This window comes from Oncorhynchus nerka, unplaced genomic scaffold (genome assembly GCF_034236695.1).
Source record: "Oncorhynchus nerka isolate Pitt River unplaced genomic scaffold, Oner_Uvic_2.0 unplaced_scaffold_1942, whole genome shotgun sequence".
NCBI classification, from domain to species: Eukaryota; Metazoa; Chordata; class Actinopteri; order Salmoniformes; family Salmonidae; genus Oncorhynchus; species Oncorhynchus nerka.
In genome coordinates, this window is record NW_027039384.1 from 32501 (window position 1) to 55000 (window position 22500).

A 22500-nucleotide genomic window follows, 5' to 3' on the forward strand; every position below is an offset into this window, starting at 1 on the left:
CTGTCTCTGTCTCTGTAATTATTTGTAATTATTTATTAGGATCCCCATTAGCTAATGCCGTAACTTTAGCTAATCTTCCTGGGGTCCAACACCAACTACATTTAACTACAAACACATTTAACATTCAGTTGACGCTTTCTACTTCCTGTCCAGTCATATGGTCTATTTCCTGTCCAGTCACATGGTCTATCACATTAGATGTTCTTTCTACTTCCTGTCCAGTCACATGGTCTATCACATTAGATGTTCTTTCTACTTCCTGTCCAGTCATATGGTCTACCACATTATATGTTCTTTCTATTTCCTGTCCAGTCATATGGTCTATCTCATTAGATGTTCTGTCTATTTCCTGTCCAGTCATATGGTCTATCTCACTAGATGTTCTGTCTACTCCCTGTCCAGTCACATGGTCTATCACGTTAGATGTTCTTTCTATTTCCTGTCCAGTCATATGGTCTATCTTATTAGATGTTCTGTCTATTTCCTGTCCAGTCATATGGTCTATCTCATTAGATGTTCTGTCTACTTCCTGTCCAGTCATATGGTCTATCACATTAGATGTTCTTTCTATTTCCTGTCCAGTCATATGGTCTATCACATTAGATGTTCTGTCTATTTCCTGTCCAGTCACATGGTCTATCACATTAGATGTTCTTTCTATTTCCTGTCCAGTCATATGGTCTATCTCATTAGATGTTCTGTCTATTTCCTGTCCAGTCATATGGTCTATCTCATTAGATGTTCTGTCTATTTCCTGTCCAGTCATATGGTCTATCTCATTAGATGTTCTGTCTACTCCCTGTCCAGTCACATGGTCTATCACATTAGATGTTCTTTCTACTTCCTGTCCAGTCACATGGTCTATCACATTAGATGTTCTTTCTACTTCCTGTCCAGTCACATGGTCTATCACATTAGATGTTCTTTCTACTTCCTGTCCAGTCATATGGTCTATCACATTAGATGTTATTTCTACTTCCTGTCCAGTCATATGGTCTATCACATTAGATGTTCTTGAATTTTTATCTTGAAGGTGGATTTACTTGTTGCCTGAGAAATATGGATTGGTAAAGAGTTCCATTCAGCTAGAAATATGGATTGGTAAAGAGTTCCATTCAGCTGAGAAATATGGATTGGTAAAGAGTTCCATTCAGCTGAGAAATATGGATTGGTAAAGAGTTCCATTCAGCTAGAAATATGGATTGGTAAAGAGTTCCATTCAGCTAGAAATATGGATTGGTAAAGAGTTCCATTCAGCTGAGAAATATGGATTGGTAAAAAGGTCCATTCAGCTAGAAATATGGATTGGTAAAGAGGTCCATTCAGCTGATAAATATGGATTGGTAAAGAGTTCCATTCAGCTGATAAATATGGATTGGTAAAGAGTTCCATTCAGCTGATAAATATGGATTGGTAAAGAGGTCCATTCAGCTGATAAATATGGATTGGTAAAGAGTTCCATTCAGCTGAGAAATATGGATTGGTAAAGAGTTCCATTCAGCTAGAAATATGGATTGGTAAAGAGGTCCATTCAGCTGATAAATATGGATTGGTAAAGAGTTCCATTCAGCTGAGAAATATGGATTGGTAAAGAGTTCCATTCAGATGAGAAATATGGATTGGTAAAGAGTTCCATTCAGCTGAGAAATATGGATTGGTAAAGAGGTCCATTCAGCTGAGAAATATGGATTGGTAAAGAGTTCCATTCAGCTGAGAAATATGGATTGGTAAAGAGTTCCATTCAGCTGATAAATATGGATTGGTAAAGAGTTCCATTCAGCTGATAAATATGGATTGGTAAAGAGGTCCATTCAGATGAGAAATATGGATTGGTAAAGAGTTCCATTCAGCTGAGAAATATGGATTGGTAAAGAGTTCCATTCAGCTGAGAAATATGGATTGGTAAAGAGTTCCATTCAGCTAGAAATATGGATTGGTAAAGAGTTCCATTCAGCTAGAAATATGGATTGGTAAAGAGGTCCATTCAGCTAGAAATATGGATTGGTAAAGAGGTCCATTCAGCTGATAAATATGGATTGGTAAAGAGGTCCATTCAGCTAGAAATATGGATTGGTAAAGAGTTCCATTCAGCTGATAAATATGGATTGGTAAAGAGTTCCATTCAGCTGATAAATATGGATTGGTAAAGAGTTCCATTCAGCTAGAAATATGGATTGGTAAAGAGTTCCATTCAGCTGATAAATATGGATTGGTAAAGAGTTCCATTCAGCTGAGAAATATGGATTGGTAAAGAGTTCCATTCAGCTGAGAAATATGGATTGGTAAAGAGTTCCATTCAGCTGATAAATATGGATTGGTAAAGAGTTCCATTCAGCTAGAAATATGGATTGGTAAAGAGTTCCATTCAGCTGATAAATATGGATTGGTAAAGAGTTCCATTCAGCTGAGAAATATGGATTGGTAAAGAGTTCCATTCAGCTGATAAATATGGATTGGTAAAGAGTTCCATTCAGCTAGAAATATGGATTGGTAAAGAGTTCCATTCAGCTGATAAATATGGATTGGTAAAGAGTTCCATTCAGCTGAGAAATATGGATTGGTAAAGAGTTCCATTCAGCTGAGAAATATGGATTGGTAAAGAGTTCCATTCAGCTGAGAAATATGGATTGGTAAAGAGTTCCATTCAGCTAGAAATATGGATTGGTAAAGAGTTCCATTCAGCTGATAAATATGGATTGGTAAAGAGGTCCATTCAGCTAGAAATATGGATTGGTAAAGAGTTCCATTCAGCTGAGAAATATGGATTGGTAAAGAGGTCCATTCAGCTAGAAATATGGATTGGTAAAGAGGTCCATTCAGCTGATAAATATGGATTGGTAAAGAGGTCCATTCAGCTGATAAATATGGATTGGTAAAGAGTTCCATTCAGCTAGAAATATGGATTGGTAAAGAGTTCCATTCAGCTGAGAAATATGGATTGGTAAAGAGTTCCATTCAGCTAGAAATATGGATTGGTAAAGAGTTCCATTCAGCTAGAAATATGGATTGGTAAAGAGTTCCATTCAGCTAGAAATATGGATTGGTAAAGAGTTCCATTCAGCTGATAAATATGGATTGGTAAAGAGGTCCATTCAGCTGATAAATATGGATTGGTAAAGAGTTCCATTCAGCTAGAAATATGGATTGGTAAAGAGTTCCATTCAGCTGAGAAATATGGATTGGTAAAGAGTTCCATTCAGCTAGAAATATGGATTGGTAAAGAGTTCCATTCAGCTAGAAATATGGATTGGTAAAGAGGTCCATTCAGCTAGAAATATGGATTGGTAAAGAGTTCCATTCAGCTAGAAATATGGATTGGTAAAGAGTTCCATTCAGCTGATAAATATGGATTGGTAAAGAGTTCCATTCAGCTGATAAATATGGATTGGTAAAGAGTTCCATTCAGCTAGAAATATGGATTGGTAAAGAGGTCCATTCAGCTAGAAATATGGATTGGTAAAGAGGTCCATTCAGCTGATAAATATGCATTGGTAAAGAGTTCCATTCAGCTGAGAAATATGGATTGGTAAAGAGTTCCATTCAGCTGATAAATATGGATTGGTAAAGAGGTCCATTCAGCTGATAAATATGGATTTGTAAAGAGTTCCATTCAGCTAGAAATATGGATTGGTAAAGAGTTCCATTCAGCTGAGAAATATGGATTGGTAAAGAGTTCCATTCAGCTAGAAATATGGATTGGTAAAGAGTTCCATTCAGCTAGAAATATGGATTGGTAAAGAGGTCCATTCAGCTAGAAATATGGATTGGTAAAGAGTTCCATTCAGCTAGAAATATGGATTGGTAAAGAGTTCCATTCAGCTGATAAATATGGATTGGTAAAGAGTTCCATTCAGCTGATAAATATGGATTGGTAAAGAGTTCCATTCAGCTAGAAATATGGATTGGTAAAGAGGTCCATTCAGCTAGAAATATGGATTGGTAAAGAGGTCCATTCAGCTGATAAATATGCATTGGTAAAGAGTTCCATTCAGCTGAGAAATATGGATTGGTAAAGAGTTCCATTCAGCTGATAAATATGGATTGGTAAAGAGTTCCATTCAGCTGAGAAATATGGATTGGTAAAGAGTTCCATTCAGCTGATAAATATGCATTGGTAAAGAGTTCCATTCAGCTATGGCTCTATATAAAACTGTAGATTTAAGTTGATTTGTCCTTGGCTTGGGTTAGTCTTAGCTGCCCTGAATTTGCCTGTCTGGTTTGGTGGTTATGTGTGTTGCTAATATGTACTAATTGGACCAGGGATTGGACCAGGGATTGAACATATAACTGGACAGTACTCTAAGTGTGATAGGACCAGGGATTGACCATATAACTGGACAGTACTCTAAGTGTGATAGGACCAGGGATTGAATCACCTGATTCAGTGTGCTAGATGTTTCATACTCCGAACATTTTCTTGTAACAGTAATTCCCTTATCCATCTTAACAACAATATGATCTATGTGTTCTGACCATGATAAAGCTGCGTGCAACATGATGCCTAGTAGTTTCATTTTTTTCACTTGCTCTATCTCTCTCTCTGTCTCTCGCTCCCTGTCTCTGTCTCTGTCTCTATCTCTCTCTCTCTCTGTCTCGATATCTCCCTGTCTCTGTCTCTGTCTCTGTCTCTATCTCTCTCCCTGTCTCGATATCTCCCTGTCTCTGTCTCTGTCTCTGTCTCTATCTCTCTCCCTGTCTCGATATCTCCCTGTCTCTGTCTCTGTCTCTGTCTCTCTCTCCTCCCTGTCTCTGTCTCTGTCTCTGTCTCCTCCCTGTCTCTGTCTCTGTCTCTCTCTCCTCCCTGTCTCTGTCTCTGTCTCTGTCTCTATCTCTCTCCCTGTCTCGATATCTCCCTGTCTCTGTCTCTGTCTCTGTCTCCTCCCTGTCTCTGTCTCTGTCTCTGTCTCTCTCTCTCGCTCCCTGTCTCTGTCTCTGTCTCTGTCTCTATCTCTCTCCCTGTCTCGATATCTCCCTGTCCCTGTCTCTGTCTCTGTCTCTCTCTCTCTCTCTCTCTCTCTCTCTCTCTCTCTCTCTCTCTCGATATCTCCCTGTCTCTGTCTCTGTCTCTGTCTCTCTCTCCTCCCTGTCTCTGTCTCTGTCTCCTCCCTGTCTCTGTCTCTGTCTCTCTCTCCTCCCTGTCTCTGTCTCTGTCTCTGTCTCTATCTCTCTCCCTGTCTCGATATCTCCCTGTCTCTGTCTCTGTCTCTGTCTCCTCCCTGTCTCTGTCTCTGTCTCTCTCTCTCGCTCCCTGTCTCTGTCTCTGTCTCTCTCTCTCTCCCTGTCTCGATATCTCCCTGTCTCTGTCTCTGTCTCTATCTCTCTCCCTGTCTCGATATCTCCCTGTCCCTGTCTCTGTCTCTGTCTCCTCCCTGTCTCTGTCTCTGTCTCTGTCTCTGTCTCTCTCTCTCGCTCCCTGTCTCTGTCTCTGTCTCTCTGTCTCTATCTCTCTCCCTGTCTCGATATCTCCCTGTCTCTGTCTCTATCTCTGTCTCTGTCTCTATCTCTCTCCCTGTCTCTGTCTCTGTCTCTGTCTCTCTCCCTGTCTCTGTCTCTGTCTCTATCTCTCTCCCTGTCTCAATATCTCCCTGTCTCTGTCTCTATCTCTCTCTCTGTCTCTCTCTCCTCCCTGTCTCTGTCTCTGTCTCTGTCTCTGTCTCTCTCTCTCGCTCCCTGTCTCTGTCTCTGTCTCTATCTCTCTCCCTGTCTCGATATCTCACTCTCTCTGTCTCTGTCTCTGTCTCTCTCTCTGTCTCTATCTCTCTCCCTGTCTCGATATCTCACTCTCTCTGTCTCTGTTTCTGTCTCTGTCTCTGTCTCTGTCTCTGTCTCTCTCTCTCTCTCTCTCTCTCTCTCTCTCTCTCTCTCTCTCTCTCTCTCTCTCCCTGTCTCGATATCTCCCTGTCTCTGTCTCTCTCTCCTCCCTGTCTCTGTCTCTGTCTCTGTCTCTCTCTCTCTCTCTCTGTCTCTCTCTCTGTCTCTATCTCTGTCTCTATCTCTGTCTCTGTCTCTGTCTCTGTCTCTCTCCCTGTCTCGATATCTCACTCTCTCTGTCTCTGTCTCTGTCTCTCTGTCTCTATCTCTCTCCCTGTCTCGATATCTCACTCTCTCTGTCTCTGTCTCTGTCTCTCTGTCTCTATCTCTCTCCCTGTCTCGATATCTCACTCTCTCTGTCTCTCTGTCTCTCTCTGTCGCTCCCTCTCTCTCTCACTCCCTCTCTCTCTGTCTCTGTCTCTGTCTTTGTCTCTCTCTCTCGCTCCCTCTCTCTTTCTCTCGCTCCCTCTCTCTCTCTCTGGGCCCACATTGAAGCAATTTTAATGTAAAGTTATTTTCCCAGTCTCTGAGTTTGTTCCACTGTGTTGACGTTGATGAGGGTTTGGAGTGCATCTGGCTAAACAGTGCGGCAGGCAGGCTGTCTGGTCTAATGCTCCTGTGATGCTGAACCACCTGCGCCCCAGACAGGGATCACTAACTCTAATAGAAACCAGGTGGAAGACCTGAACACAGACCACTCTGATGATGATGAGGGGAGAGGGAGGGAGGGAGGGAGGGAGGGAGGGAGGGAGGGAGGGAGGGAGGGAGGGAGGAGGAGGGAGGAGGGAAAGTAGACAGACTGACTGACAGACAGAATAAATGTAAAAGAGAGAAAATATAAATAAAATGTATAATTTATTTGTTTCGGTAACAGGATGTTTTGTTCAGAGTGTCTAAGGGCTCGCCATAGAAACTGAACCGAGTTGTCTTTGCTTGTACAGTTGTCTCTGTGTGTGTTCTGAGGAGAGAAGATGCACAACAGTCTGACGTGGACTCTACTGTTACCGTTGTGATGGTAACCTATATGCCATTTGTGTGTTGTGTCTGGTTTTGTTTGTTCGTCGGTTTGGTTTTATAACCCGTAACAGGGTGGAACACAGGTCGTCAGCCAAAACATTCCCACCGTCCACTTTGTTTGAAGACCGGAAACACTGCCATCACCTCCTCCCCCCTCCGTCTTCCCCCTTTCATCAACATTGTATAAATGAAACAGGGGGAGATATAATTTCAGACAGGAAACACTGCCATCACCTCCTCCCCCCTCCGTCTTCCCCCTTTCATCAACATTGTATAAATGAAACAGGGGGAGATATCATTTCAGACAGGAAACACTGCCATCACCTCCTCCCCCCTCCGTCTTCCCCCTTTCATCAACATTGTATAAATGAAACAGGGGGAGATATCATTTCAGACAGGAAACACTGCCATCACCTCCTCCCCCCTCCGTCTTCCCCCTTTCATCAACATTGTATAAATGAAACAGGGGGAGATATCATTTCAGACAGGAAAGAGAAAGGCCTGACATGCAGAGGCCAGTCCTGAGGGGAGACATGGGTTCAAACACTATTCAAAATAATTTCACATACTTTATCTGGACTCGATTGAGCTTGTCTGTTGCAATGGAACCAATTGAAATGTCTCAAAAGTACAAACCCCGCCCATTATGGCATTCCGAGGCAGGCTAAAGCAAACGCTCAAAGTATTTTAAAATATTTCGACTACTGTTTGAACCCAGGTCTGCCTGAGGGCCTCACAGTCTAGCCTCTATCCCCTCTAGGGCCGTTACTAGGAGTTTACAAACAGGAAGCCTCCCTTGTGAGAAACACAGTGTTGTTTATCACGGGTCCTATGGACACGAGAGGAGAACGTTAAGTGACAACGTTTCCATGAATGAACGGGTCCCCTTTGGACGGTTGTTGGTTCCATTGATGAACTCTGTAGCAGGAAGGTGAATAGTGGAGTATTACTTCCCTCTGGCCTTCCTCTGAGACCCTGGGAAACATCGATAGTATCTGCGGTGCCAAATGGCACACTATTGCTATTCTCTTTATAGTGCACTACCCATAGGGCACTAGTGAAAAGTAGGGCACAATATAGTGAACAGAGTGCCATTTGGGAAGCCGTCTGGGTGGAACTCTAACACTGTCGGTCGGGTTAAGTTGAGTGGTTCCCTTCCTATTTAAGTGTTCATGCTCATGTTTTAGTCCACTATTGGGTGTTTCTGTTTCAGTCCACTATTGGGTGTTTCTGTTTCAGTCCACTGTTGGGTGTTTCTGTTTTAGTCCACTATTGGGTGTTTCTGTTTTCGTCCACTATTGGGTGTTTCTGTTTCAGTCCACTATTGGGTGTTTCTGTTTCAGTCCACTATTGGGTGTTTCTGTTTCAGTCCACTATTGGGTGTTTCTGTTTTAGTCCACTATTGGGTGTTTCTGTTTTAGTCCACTATTGGGTGTGTCAGTCCACTATTGGGTGTTTCTGTCCACTATTGGGTGTTTCTGTTTTAGTCCACTATTGGGTGTTTCTGTTTTAGTCCACTATTGGGTGTTTCTGTTTTAGTCCACTATTGGGTGTTTCTGTTTTAGTCCACTATTGGGTGTTTCTGTTTCAGTCCACTATTGGGTGTTTCTGTTTCAGTCCACTATTGAGTGATTTTTGTTTCTGTTTCAGTCCACTATTGGGTGTTTCTGTTTCAGTCCACTATTGGGTGTTTCTGTTTCAGTCCACTATTGAGTGTTTCAGACCACTATTGAGTGATTTTTGTTTCTGTTTCAGTCCACTATTGGGTGTTTCTGTTTCAGTCCACTATTGGGTGTTTCTGTTTTAGTCCACTATTGGGTGTTTCTGTTTTAGTCCACTATTGGGTGTTTCTATTTTAGTCCACTATTGGGTGTTTCTGTTTTAGTCCACTATTGGGTGTTTCTATTTTAGTCCACTATTGGGTGTTTTAGTCCACTATTTGGTGTTTCTATTTTAGTCCACTATTGGGTGTTTTAGTCCACTATTGGGTGATTCTATTTTAGTCCACTATTGGGTGTTTCTACTTTAGTTCACTATTGGGTGTTTTAGTCCACTATTGGGTGTTTCTATTTTAGTCCACTATTGGGTGTTTCTATTTTAGTCCACTATTGGGTGTTTCTGTTTCAGTCCACTATTGGGTGTTTCTGTTTCAGTCCACTATTGGTTGTGGGGGCAACAAAGGCCCATGTGTCTGGCTTAGATCCCAGTTGATGTTTGCTTATTTGAGTGAAACATCTTTGTGTTTGGAGTGTCTTGGTTTCAAATAGTGGGCCATTGTGAAGTTGTGTGGTTCAGGTCTGTCTGCCTGTCTGTCTGTCTGCCAGCACATCTCTATGGACTGTTTATGTCAACCTGAACTGCCATAAAACAAATAATGAACTCAAGGACAACAGCTAGCTAACAGTGCAATAAGGCAGTACTGACTATACCCTCCGGGGTCCCAGACACAGAGTAAGCCTATTGCTGGGCTGAGCATCCTTTGCTAGTCCAGGAGCAGGAATAATTATGGGTCTGGGAAACCGGCCATGTTTTCATAGGATGGACATTGAATAAAAAGCCACATTAATTGTAATGGCGTAGCAGTTATCATGTGTCTAATTCTTATAAATTACCACAGCAGGAACTCTAATCACGTCTCAATTTGTCTCCCTCCCTCCGTACCTCCCCCTCCCTCCGTACCTCTCCCTCCTCCGTACCTCCCCCTCCCTCCGTACCTCTCCTCCCTCCGTACCTCCCCCTCCCTCCGTACCTCCCCTCCCTCCGTACCTCTCCCTCCCTCCGTACCTCCCCCTCCCTCCGTACCTCTCCCTCCCTCCGTACCTCTCCCTCCCTCCGTACCCCCCTCCCTCCTTACCTCTCCGTCCCTCCGTACCTCTCCCTCCCTCCGTACCTCCCCCTCCCTCCGTACCTCTCCCTCCCTCCGTACCTCTCCCTCCCTCCGTACCTCCCCCTCCCTCCGTACCTCTCCCTCCCTCCGTACCTCTCCCTCCCTCCTTACCTCTCCCTCCCTCCGTACCTCCCCCTCCCTCCGTACCTCTCCCTCCCTCCGTACCTCTCCCTCCCTCCTTACCTCTCCCTCCTTCCCCTGACAGAGATCTCAACTACAACAACCTGGAAGAGTTCCCTATTGCAATCAGAGCACTGAGCACCCTGAAGGAGCTGTGAGTATGCATGTCTATATGTCTTTACTACCAGCTGCCCTGACCCCTTACCCCTGACCTCTGACCTTTGTCCTGTCCTCAGTCCACCCTCTGGTCTGTAACCTCCTTCAACCATCTGTTGTAATGTTCACCTTCCAGGGGTTTCCACAGCAACAACATCAAGTCCATCCCCGAGCAGGCCTTCACTGGACACTCCACTCTTCTGACAATGTAGGTCGACATAACTAACGACGCCAATCAGACTGCTGCTTTCGCCAAGAGATCCCTGCTTTCACTACAAGCCAGTGTCTTTGTGTGTGTGTGTGTGTGTGTGTGCGTGTGTGTGTGTGTGTGTGTGTGTACCAGGCCCTTAGATGTTGTTGTGTTCCCGAGGGGTTTTCCTTCCTCTCCTGTGAGAACCAATCCAGAGGTCGTTCCTCAACCAGAACTCTTCTGACGGCGTTGTAATGGTTCCATAAACTTACGTAAAAGGCTGTTTTAGAGTGATTATGTTAAACGTCCTGAAACAATATGTGTTGACTTCAGTTTCACCAAGCGAGTTCCGATGCGATTTAAAATGAAAATAAAACCTAATATAACTCATTTTTGCGTGAATCGACTATTACAGATTCTACACATTCTATAACACCACCCACTGTCTCCATTTTATTCGTTGATTGTGATATATCAACTGTTCAAATCACATTTTTATTAGTCACATACACATATTTAGCAGATGTTATTGGTCACATATTTAGCAGATGTTATTGGTCACATATTTAGCAGATGTTATTGGTCACATACACATATTCAGTAGATGTTATTGGTCACATATTTAGCAGATGTTATTGGTCACATATTCAGCAGATGTTATTGGTCACATATTCAGTAGATGTTATTGGTCACATACACATATTCAGCAGATGTTATTGGTCACATATTCAGCAGATGTTATTGGTCACATATTCAGCAGATGTTATTGGTCACATATTCAGTAGATGTTATTGGTCACATATTCAGTAGATGTTATTGGTCACATACACATATTCAGCAGATGTTATTGGTCACATACACATATTCAGTAGATGTTATTGGTCACATACACATATTCAGTAGATGTTATTGGTCACATATTCAGCAGATGTTATTGGTCACATATTCAGCAGATGTTATTGGTCACATATTCAGCAGATGTTATTGGTCACATATTCAGCAGATGTTATTGGTCACATACACATATTCAGCAGATGTTATTGGTCACATACACATATTCAGTAGATGTTATTGGTCACATATTCAGCAGATGTTATTGGTCACATATTCAGCAGATGTTATTGGTCACATATTCAGCAGATGTTATTGTCACATATTCAGCAGATGTTATTGGTCACATACACATATTCAGCAGATGTTATTGGTCACATACACATATTCAGTAGATGTTATTGGTCACATATTCAGTAGATGTTATTGGTCACATACACATATTCAGCAGATGTTATTGGTCACATATTCAGTAGATGTTTTTGGTCACATATTCAGTAGATGTTTTTGGTCACATATTCAGTAGATGTTATTGGTCACATACACATATTCAGTAGATGTTATTGGTCACATATTCAGTAGATGTTTTTGGTCACATATTCAGTAGATGTTATTGGTCACATACACATATTCAGTAGATGTTATTGGTCACATACACATATTCAGTAGATGTTATTGTCACATATTCAGCAGATGTTATTGGTCACATATTCAGCAGATGTTATTGGTCACATATTCAGTAGATGTTATTGGTCACATATTCAGTAGATGTTTTTGGTCACATATTCAGTAGATGTTATTGGTCACATACACATATTCAGCAGATGTTATTGGTCACATATTCAGTAGATGTTATTGGTCACATATTCAGCAGATGTTATTGGTCACATACACATATTCAGTAGATGTTATTGGTCACATATTCAGCAGATGTTATTGGTCACATATTCAGCAGATGTTATTGGTCACATATTCAGCAGATGTTATTGGTCACATATTCAGCAGATGTTATTGGTCACATATTCAGCAGATGTTATTGGTCACATATTCAGCAGATGTTATTGGTCACATATTCAGCAGATGTTATTGGTCACATATTCAGCAGATGTTATTGGTCACATATTCAGCAGATGTTATTGGTCACATATTCAGCAGATGTTATTGGTCACATATTCAGCAGATGTTATTGGTCACATATTCAGCAGATGTTATTGGTCACATATTCAGCAGATGTTATTGGTCACATACACATATTCAGTAGATGTTATTGGTCACATACACATATTCAGTAGATGTTATTGGTCACATATTCAGCAGATGTTATTGGTCACATATTCAGTAGATGTTATTGGTCACATATTCAGCAGATGTTATTGGTCACATATTCAGTAGATGTTATTGGTCACATACACATATTCAGCAGATGTTATTGGTCACATTCAGTAGATGTTTTTGGTCACATATCCAGTAGATGTTATTGGTCACATATTCAGTAGATGTTATTGGTCACATATTCAGTAGATGTTATTGGTCACATACACATATTCAGCAGATGTTATTGGTCACATATTCAGTAGATGTTATTGGTCACATATTTAACAGATGTTATTGGTCACATATTTAGCAGATGTTATTGGTCACATATTCAGTAGATGTTATTGGTCACATACACATATTCAGCAGATGTTATTGGTCACATATTCAGTAGATGTTATTGGTCACATACACATATTCAGCAGATGTTATTGGTCACATATTCAGTAGATGTTATTGGTCACATACACATATTCAGTAGATGTTATTGGTCACATACACATATTCAGCAGATGTTATTGGTCACATTCAGTAGATGTTATTGGTCACATATTTAGCAGATGTTATTGGTCACATACACATATTCAGTAGATGTTATTGGTCACATTCAGTAGATGTTATTGGTCACATATTCAGCAGATGTTATTGGTCACATACACATATTCAGTAGATGTTATTGGTCACATATTCAGCAGATGTTATTGGTCACATATTCAGCAGATGTTATTGGTCACATATTCAGCAGATGTTATTGTCACATATTCAGCAGATGTTATTGGTCACATACACATATTCAGCAGATGTTATTGGTCACATACACATATTCAGTAGATGTTATTGGTCACATATTCAGTAGATGTTATTGGTCACATACACATATTCAGCAGATGTTATTGGTCACATATTCAGTAGATGTTTTTGGTCACATATTCAGTAGATGTTTTTGGTCACATATTCAGTAGATGTTATTGGTCACATACACATATTCAGTAGATGTTATTGGTCACATACACATATTCAGTAGATGTTATTGTCACATATTCAGCAGATGTTATTGGTCACATACACATATTCAGCAGATGTTATTGGTCACATATTCAGTAGATGTTATTGGTCACATATTCAGTAGATGTTTTTGGTCACATATTCAGTAGATGTTATTGGTCACATACACATATTCAGCAGATGTTATTGGTCACATATTCAGTAGATGTTATTGGTCACATATTCAGCAGATGTTATTGGTCACATACACATATTCAGTAGATGTTATTGGTCACATATTCAGCAGATGTTATTGGTCACATATTCAGCAGATGTTATTGGTCACATATTCAGCAGATGTTATTGGTCACATATTCAGCAGATGTTATTGGTCACATACACATATTCAGTAGATGTTATTGGTCACATACACATATTCAGTAGATGTTATTGGTCACATATTCAGCAGATGTTATTGGTCACATATTCAGCAGATGTTATTGGTCACATACACATATTCAGTAGATGTTATTGGTCACATACACATATTCAGCAGATGTTATTGGTCACATATTCAGCAGATGTTATTGGTCACATATTCAGTAGATGTTATTGGTCACATATTCAGCAGATGTTATTGGTCACATATTCAGCAGATGTTATTGGTCACATACACATATTCAGTAGATGTTTTTGGTCACATATTCAGTAGATGTTATTGGTCACATGCACATATTCAGTAGATGTTATTGGTCACATGCACATATTCAGTAGATGTTATTGGTCACATATTCAGTAGATGTTATTGGTCACATACACATATTCAGTAGATGTTATTGGTCACATACACATATTCAGCAGATGTTATTGGTCACATACACATATTTAGCAGATGTTTTTGGTCACATACACATATTCAGCAGATGTTATTGGTCACATACACATATTCAGCAGATGTTTTTGGTCACATATTCAGTAGATGTTATTGGTCACATACACATATTCAGCACATGTTTTTGGTCACATATTCAGTAGATGTTATTGGTCACATGCTCATATTCAGCAGATGTTATTGGTCACATACACATATTCAGTAGATGTTATTGGTCACATATTCAGTAGATGTTATTGGTCACATACACATATTCAGTAGATGTTATTGGTCACATACACATGGTTAGCAGATGTTATTGCGGCCGTAGAGAAATGCCTTTCACAGCTTATAGTTAGTTTTACGGTGTGAATACAAACTATTATAGTTTACGTCACATGACAGGGCCTTTTTTCTCTCTTCATCAAACTACACTACATTACCAAAAGTATGTGGACACCCGTTTGTCTCATTTCAAACTCACGGCCATTAATATGGAGTTGGTCCCCCCACTTTGCTGTGATAACAGCCTCCACTCTTCTGGGAAGAGTTTCCACTAGTTGTTGGAACATTGCTACAGAGACTTACTTCCATTCAGCCAACAAGAGCATTAGTGAGGTCGGGCACTGATGTTGGGCGATTCGGTCTGGCTTGCAGTTAGCGTTCCAATTCATCCTAAAGGTGTTCGATGGGGTTGAGGTCAGGGCTCTGTGCAGACCAGTTAAGTTCTTCCACACCGATCTCAATAAACCATTTCTGTATGGACCTCGCTTTATGCACGGGGGCATTGTCATGCTGAAACAGGACAGGGTTTCCCCCAAACTGTTTCCACAAAGTTGGAAGTACAGAATTGTCTAGAATATCATTGTATGTTGCAGCATTAAGATTTCACTTCACTGGAACTAAGTGGCCTAGCACGAACCATGAAAAACAGCCCCAGACCATTATTCCTCTTCCACCAAACTTTACAGTTACCTCTATGTATTGGGGCAGGTAGCTTTCTCGTGGCATCTGCCAAACCCAGATTCGTCCATCGGACTGCCAGATGGTGAAGCAGAGAACACATTTCCACTGAGTCCAAAGACGGCGAGCTTTACACCACTCCAGCTGACGCTTGGAATTACGCATGGTCATCTTAGACTTGTGTGTGGCTGCTCGGCCATGGAAACCCATTTCATGAAGCTCCAGACAAACAGTTATTGTGCTGACGTTGCTTCCAGGGGCAGTTTGTAACTCGGTACGTGCTTCAGCACTCGGCGGTCCCGTTCTGTGTTTGTGTGGCCTACCACTTAGCGCCTGAGCCGTTGTTTCTCCTAAACACAATAACAGCCCTTACAGGTGACTGGGACAAGCTCCTAGCGGGGCAGAAATGTGACGAACTGACATGTTGGAAAGGTAGCATCCTTTGACGGAGCCATGTTGAAAGTCACTGAGCTCTTCAGTAAGGCCATTCTACTGTCAATGTTTGTCTATGGAGATTGCATGGCCGTGTGCTTGATTTGATACACCTGTCAGCAATGGGTGTGGCTGATATAACCGAATCCACTAATTGGAAGGGGTCTCCGCATACTGCTGTATATATAGTGGATGAAGGGGTCTCCGCATACTGCTGTATATATAGTGGATGAAGGGGTCTCCGCATACTGCTGTATATATAGTGGATGAAGGGGTCTCCGCATACTGCTGTATATATAGTGGATGAAGGGGTCTCCTCATACTGCTGTATATATAGTGGATGAAGGGGTCTCCGCATACTGCTGTATATATAGTGGATGAAGGGGTCTCCTCATACTGCTGTATATATAGTGGATGAAGGGGTCTCCTCATACTGCTGTATATATAGTGGATGAAGGGGTCTCCTCATACTGCTGTATATATAGTGGATGAAGGGGTCTCCGCATACTGCTGTATATATAGTGGATGAAGGGGTCTCCGCATACTGCTGTATATATAGTGGATGAAGGGGTCTCCTCATACTGCTGTATATATAGTGGATGAAGGGGTCTCATACTGCTGTATATATAGTGGATGAAGGGGTCTCCGCATACTGCTGTATATATAGTGGATGAAGGGGTCTCCGCATACTGCTGTATATATAGTGGATGAAGGGGTCTCCTCATACTGCTGTATATATAGTGGATGAAGGGGTCTCCTCATACTGCTGTATATATAGTGGATGAAGGGGTCTCCGCATACTGCTGTATATATAGTGGATGAAGGGGTCTCCTCATACTGCTGTATATATAGTGGATGAAGGGGTCTCCTCATACTGCTGTATATATAGTGGATGAAGGGTCTCCTCATACTGCTGTATATATAGTGGATGAAGGGGTCTCCCATACTGCTGTATATATAGTGGATGAAGGGGTCTCCTCATACTGCTGTATATATAGTGGATGAAGGGGTCTCCTCATACTGCTGTATATATAGTGGATGAAGGGTCTCCTCATACTGCTGTATATATAGTGGATGAAGGGGTCTCCTCATACTGCTGTATATATAGTGGATGAAGGGGTCTCCGCATACTGCTGTATATATAGTGGATGAAGGGGTCTCCTCATACTGCTGTATATATAGTGGATGAAGGGTCTCCTCATACTGCTGTATATATAGTGGATGAAGGGGTCTCCGCATACTGCTGTATATATAGTGGATGAAGGGGTCTCCTCATACTGCTGTATATATAGTGGATGAAGGGGTGTCCGCATACTGCTGTATATATAGTGGATGAAGGGGTCTCCGCATACTGCTGTATATATAGTGGATGAAGGGGTCTCCGCATACTGCTGTATATATAGTGGATGAAGGGGTCTCCGCATACTGCTGTATATATAGTGGATGAAGGGGTCTCCGCATACTGCTGTATATATAGTGGATGAAGGGTCTCCGCATACTGCTGTATATATAGTGGATGAAGGGGTCTCCTCATACTGCTGTATATATAGTGGATGAAGGGGTCTCCTCATACTGCTGTATATATAGTGGATGAAGGGGTCTCCGCATACTGCTGTATATATAGTGGATGAAGGGGTCTCCGCATACTGCTGTATATATAGTGGATGAAGGGGTCTCCGCATACTGCTGTATATATAGTGGATGAAGGGGTCTCCTCATACTGCTGTATATATAGTGGATGAAGGGGTCTCCTCATACTGCTGTATATATAGTGGATGAAGGGGTCTCCTCATACTGCTGTATATATAGTGGATGAAGGGGTCTCCTCATACTGCTGTATATATAGTGGATGAAGGGGTCTCCTCATACTGCTGTATATATAGTGGATGAAGGGGTCTCCTCATACTGCTGTATATATAGTGGATGAAGGGGTCTCCTCATACTGCTGTATATATAGTGGATGAAGGGGTCTCCGCATACTGCTGTATATATAGTGGATGAAGGGGTCTCCGCATACTGCTGTATATATAGTGGATGAAGGGGTCTCCGCATACTGCTGTATATATAGTGGATGAAGGGGTCTCCGCATACTGCTGTATATATAGTGGATGAAGGGGTGTCCACATACTGCTGTATATATAGTGGATGAAGGGGTCTCCTCATACTGCTGTATATATAGTGGATGAAGGGGTCTCCGCATACTGCTGTATATATAGTGGATGAAGGGGTCTCCTCATACTGCTGTATATATAGTGGATGAAGGGGTCTCCTCATACTGCTGTATATATAGTGGATGAAGGGGTCTCCTCATACTGCTGTATATATAGTGGATGAAGGGGTCTCCTCATACTGCTGTATATATAGTGGATGAAGGGGTCTCCTCATACTGCTGTATATATAGTGGATGAAGGGGTCTCCTCATACTGCTGTATATATAGTGGATGAAGGGGTCTCCTCATACTGCTGTATATATAGTGAATGAAGGGGTCTCCTCATACTGCTGTATATATAGTGGATGAAGGGGTCTCCTCATACTGCTGTATATATAGTGGATGAAGGGTCTCCGCATACTGCTGTATATATAGTGGATGAAGGGGTCTCCTCATACTGCTGTATATATAGTGGATGAAGGGGTCTCCTCATACTGCTGTATATATAGTGGATGAAGGGGTCTCCTCATACTGCTGTATATATAGTGGATGAAGGGGTCTCCTCATACTGCTGTATATATAGTGGATGAAGGGGTCTCCGCATACTGCTGTATATATAGTGGATGAAGGGGTCTCCTCATACTGCTGTATATATAGTGGATGAAGGGGTCTCCTCATACTGCTGTATATATAGTGGATGAAGGGGTCTCCTCATACTGCTGTATATATAGTGGATGAAGGGGTCTCCGCATACTGCTGTATATATAGTGGATGAAGGGGTCACCTCATACTGCTGTATATATAGTGGATGAAGGGGTCTCCTCATACTGCTGTATATAGTATAGTGGATGAAGGGGTCTCCTCATACTGCTGTATATATAGTGGATGAAGGGGTCTCCGCATACTGCTGTATATATAGTGGATGAAGGGGTCTCCTCATACTGCTGTATATATAGTGGATGAAGGGGTCTCCTCATACTGCTGTATATATAGTGGATGAAGGGGTCTCCTCATACTGCTGTATATATAGTGGATGAAGGGGTCTCCTCATACTGCTGTATATATAAACATTCCGGCGCCGACAGAGATGGCCGCCTCGCTTCGCGTTCCTAGGAAACTATGCAGTTTTTTGTTTTTTTACGTGTTATTTCTTACATTAGTACCCCAGGTCATCTTAGGTTTCATTACATACAGTCGAGAAGAACTACTGAATATAAGATCAGCGTCAACTCACCATCAGTACGACCAAGAATATGTTTTCCGCTGTATATATAGTGGGATCCTGTGTTCTGCCTTACAAACAGGACAACGGAATGGATCGCATGCAGCGACCCAAGAAAACGACTCCGAAAAAGAGGGAAACGTAGCGGTCTTCTGGTCAGACTCCGGACAAGGGCACATCACGCACCACTCCCGAGCATTCTTCTTGCCAATGTCCAGTCTCTTGACAACAAGGTTGATGAAATCCGAGCAAGGGTAGCATTCCAGAGGGACATCAGAGACTGCAATGTTCTCTGCTTCACTGTATATATAGTGGATGAAACATGGCTTACTGGGAAGGGCTATCCGATGCGGTGCAGCCAACGGGTTTCTCCACGCATCGCGCCGACAGAAACAAACATCTTTCTGGTAAGAAGAGGATGCGGGCGTATGCCTCATGACTAACAAGACATGGTGTGATGAAGGAAACATACAGGAACTCAAATCCTTCTGTTCACCTGATTTAGAATTCCTCACAATCAAATGTAGACCGCATTATCTTCCAAGAGAATTCTCTTCGATTATAATCACAGCCGTATATATCCCCCCCAAGCAGACACATCGATGGCTCTGAACGAACTTTATTTAACTCTTTGCAAACTGGAAACCATTTATCCGGAGGCTGCATTCATTGTAGCTGGGGATTTTAACAAAGCTAATCTGAAAACAAGACTCCCTAAATTTTATCAGCATATCGATTGCGCAACCAGGGGTGTAAAACCTTGGATCATTGTTACTCTAACTTATATGACGCATATAAGGCCCTGCCCCGCCCCCTTTAGTGGAAAAGCTGACCACGACTCCATTTTGTTGATCCCTGCCTACAGGCAGAAACTTAAACAAGAGGCTCCCACGCTGAGGTCTGTCCAACGCTGGTCAGACCAAGCTGACTCCACACTCCAAGACTGCTTCCATCACGTGGACTGGGACATGTTTAGTGGATGAAGGGCGTCAGATGAAAATATTGACGAATACGCTGATTAGTGTGCGAGTTCATTAGAACGTGCGTCGAAGATGTCGTTCCCATAGCTGATAAAAACATTCCCAAACCAGAAACCGTGGATTGATGGCAGCATTCGCGTGAAACTGAAAGCGCGAACCACTGCTTTAATCAGGGCAAGGTGTCTGGTAACATGTCCGAATATAAACAATGCAGCTATTCCCTCCGCAAGGCTATTAAACAAGCTAGCGTCAGTACAGGGACAAAGTGGAATCTCAATGAAGGGTCTGCATACTGCTGTATCAATGGCTCAGACACAAGAGGCATGTGGCAGGGTCTACAGTCAATCACGGACTACAAGAAGAAACCCAGCCCAGTCACGGACCAGGATGTCTTGCTCCCAGGCAGACTAAATAACTTTTTGCCCGCTTTGAGGACAATACAGTGCCACTGACACGGCCTGCAACGAAAACATGCGGTCTCTCCTTCACTGCAGCCGAGGTGAGTAAGACATTTAAACGTGTTAACCCTCGCAAGGCTGCAGGCCCAGACGGCATCCCCAGCCGCGCCCTCAGAGCATGCGCAGACCAGCTGGCCGGTGTGTTTACGGACATATTCAATCAATCCCTATACCAGTCTGCTGTTCCCACATGCTTCAAGAGGGCCACCATTGTTCCTGTTCCCAAGAAAGCTAAGGTAACTGAGCTAAACGACTACCGCCCGTAGCACTCACTTCCGTCATCATGAAGTGCTTTGAGAGACTAGTCAAGGACCATATCACCTCCACCCTACCTGACACCCTAGACCCACTCCAATTTGCTTACCGCCCAAATAGGTCCACAGACGATGCAATCTCAACCACACTGCACACTGCCCTAACCCACCTGGACAAGAGGAATACCTATGTGAGAATGCTGTTCATCGACTACAGCTCGGCATTCAACACCATAGTACCCTCCAAGCTCGTCATCAAGCTCGAGACCCTGGGTCTCGACCGCCCTGTGCAACTGGGTACTGGACTTCCTGACGGGCCGCCCCCAGGTGGTGAGGGTAGGCAACAACATCTCCTCCCCGCTGATCCTCAACACGGGGGCCCCACTGTATAGGGTGCGTTCTGAGCCCTCTCCTGTACTCCCTGTTCACCCACGACTGCGTGGCCACGCACGCCTCCAACTCAATCATCAAGTTTGCGGACGACACAACAGTGGTAGGCTTGATTACCAACAACGACGAGACGGCCTACAGGGAGGAGGTGAGGGCCCCTCGGAGTGTGGTGTCAGGAAAATAACCTCACACTCAACGTCAACAAAACTAAGGAGATGATTGTGGACTTCAGGAAACAGCAGAGGGAACACCCCCTATCCACATCGATGGAACAGTAGTGGAGAGGGGGCAAGTTTTAAGTTCCTCGGCATACACATCACAGACAAACTGAATTGGTCCACTCACACTGACAGCGTCGTGAAGAAGGCGCAGCAGCGCCTCTTCAACCTCAGGAGGCTGAAGAAATTCGGCTTGTCACCAAAAGCACTCACGAACTTCTACAGATGCACAATCGTGGAGCATCCTGGCGGGCTGTATCACCGCCTGGTACGGCAACTGCTCCGCCCTCAACCGTAAGGCTCTCCAGAGGGTAGTGAGGTCTGCACAACGCATCATATAGGGGCAAACTACCTGCCCTCCAGGACACCTACACCACCCGATGTTACAGGAAGGCCATAAAGATCATCAAGGACATCAACCACCCGAACCACTGCCTGTTCACCCCGCTATCATCCAGAAGGCGAGGTCAGTACAGGTGCATCAAAGCTGGGACTGAGAGACTGAAAAACAGCTTCTATCTCAAGGCTATCAGACTGTTAAACAGCCACCATTGAGTGGCTGCTGCCAACACACTGTCATTGACACTGACCCAACTCCAGCCACTTTAATAATGGGAATTGATGGGAAATGATGTAAATATATCACTAGCCACTTTAAACAATGCTACCTTATATAATGTTACTTACCCTACATTATTCATCTCATATGCATACGTATATACTGTACTCTACATCATCGACTGCATCCCTATGTAATACATGTATCACTAGCCACTTTAACTATGCCACTTTGTTTACTTTGTCTACATACTCATCTCATATGTATATACTGTACTCGATACCATCTACTGTATGCTGCTCTGTACCATCACTCACTCATATATCCTTATGTACATATTCTTTATCCCCTAACACTGTGTATAAGACAGTAGTTTTAGAATTGTTAGTTAGATTACTTGTTGGTTATCACTGCATTGTCGGAACTAGAAGCACAAGCATTTCGCTACACTCGCATTAACATCTGCTAACCATGTGTATGTGACAAATAAAACTTGATTTGATTTGATATAGTGGATGAAGGGGTCTCCTCATACTGCTGTATATATAGTGGATGAAGGGGTCTCCGCATACTGCTGTATATATAGTGGATGAAGGGGTCTCCTCATACTGCTGTATATATAGTGGATGAAGGGGTCTCCTCATACTGCTGTATATATAGTGGATGAAGGGGTCTCTGCATACTGCTGTATAT

At 42.7% G+C, this 22500-nt stretch overlaps 1 protein-coding gene across 1 annotated transcript in view; it reads left to right on the top strand.

The window, feature by feature from the left end:
- Nucleotides 1-22500, top strand: part of LOC135567612 (leucine-rich repeat-containing G-protein coupled receptor 5-like) — a gene marked incomplete at both ends in the record, with an annotated part of 53868 nt that overhangs the window by 26124 nt on the left and 5244 nt on the right. The window contains 2 exons of the mRNA XM_065014899.1: nucleotides 9921-9989; nucleotides 10128-10199. Coding sequence (XP_064870971.1) covers nucleotides 9921-9989; nucleotides 10128-10199 — 141 coding nt within the window. The remainder of the gene's footprint in view (nucleotides 1-9920; nucleotides 9990-10127; nucleotides 10200-22500) is intronic.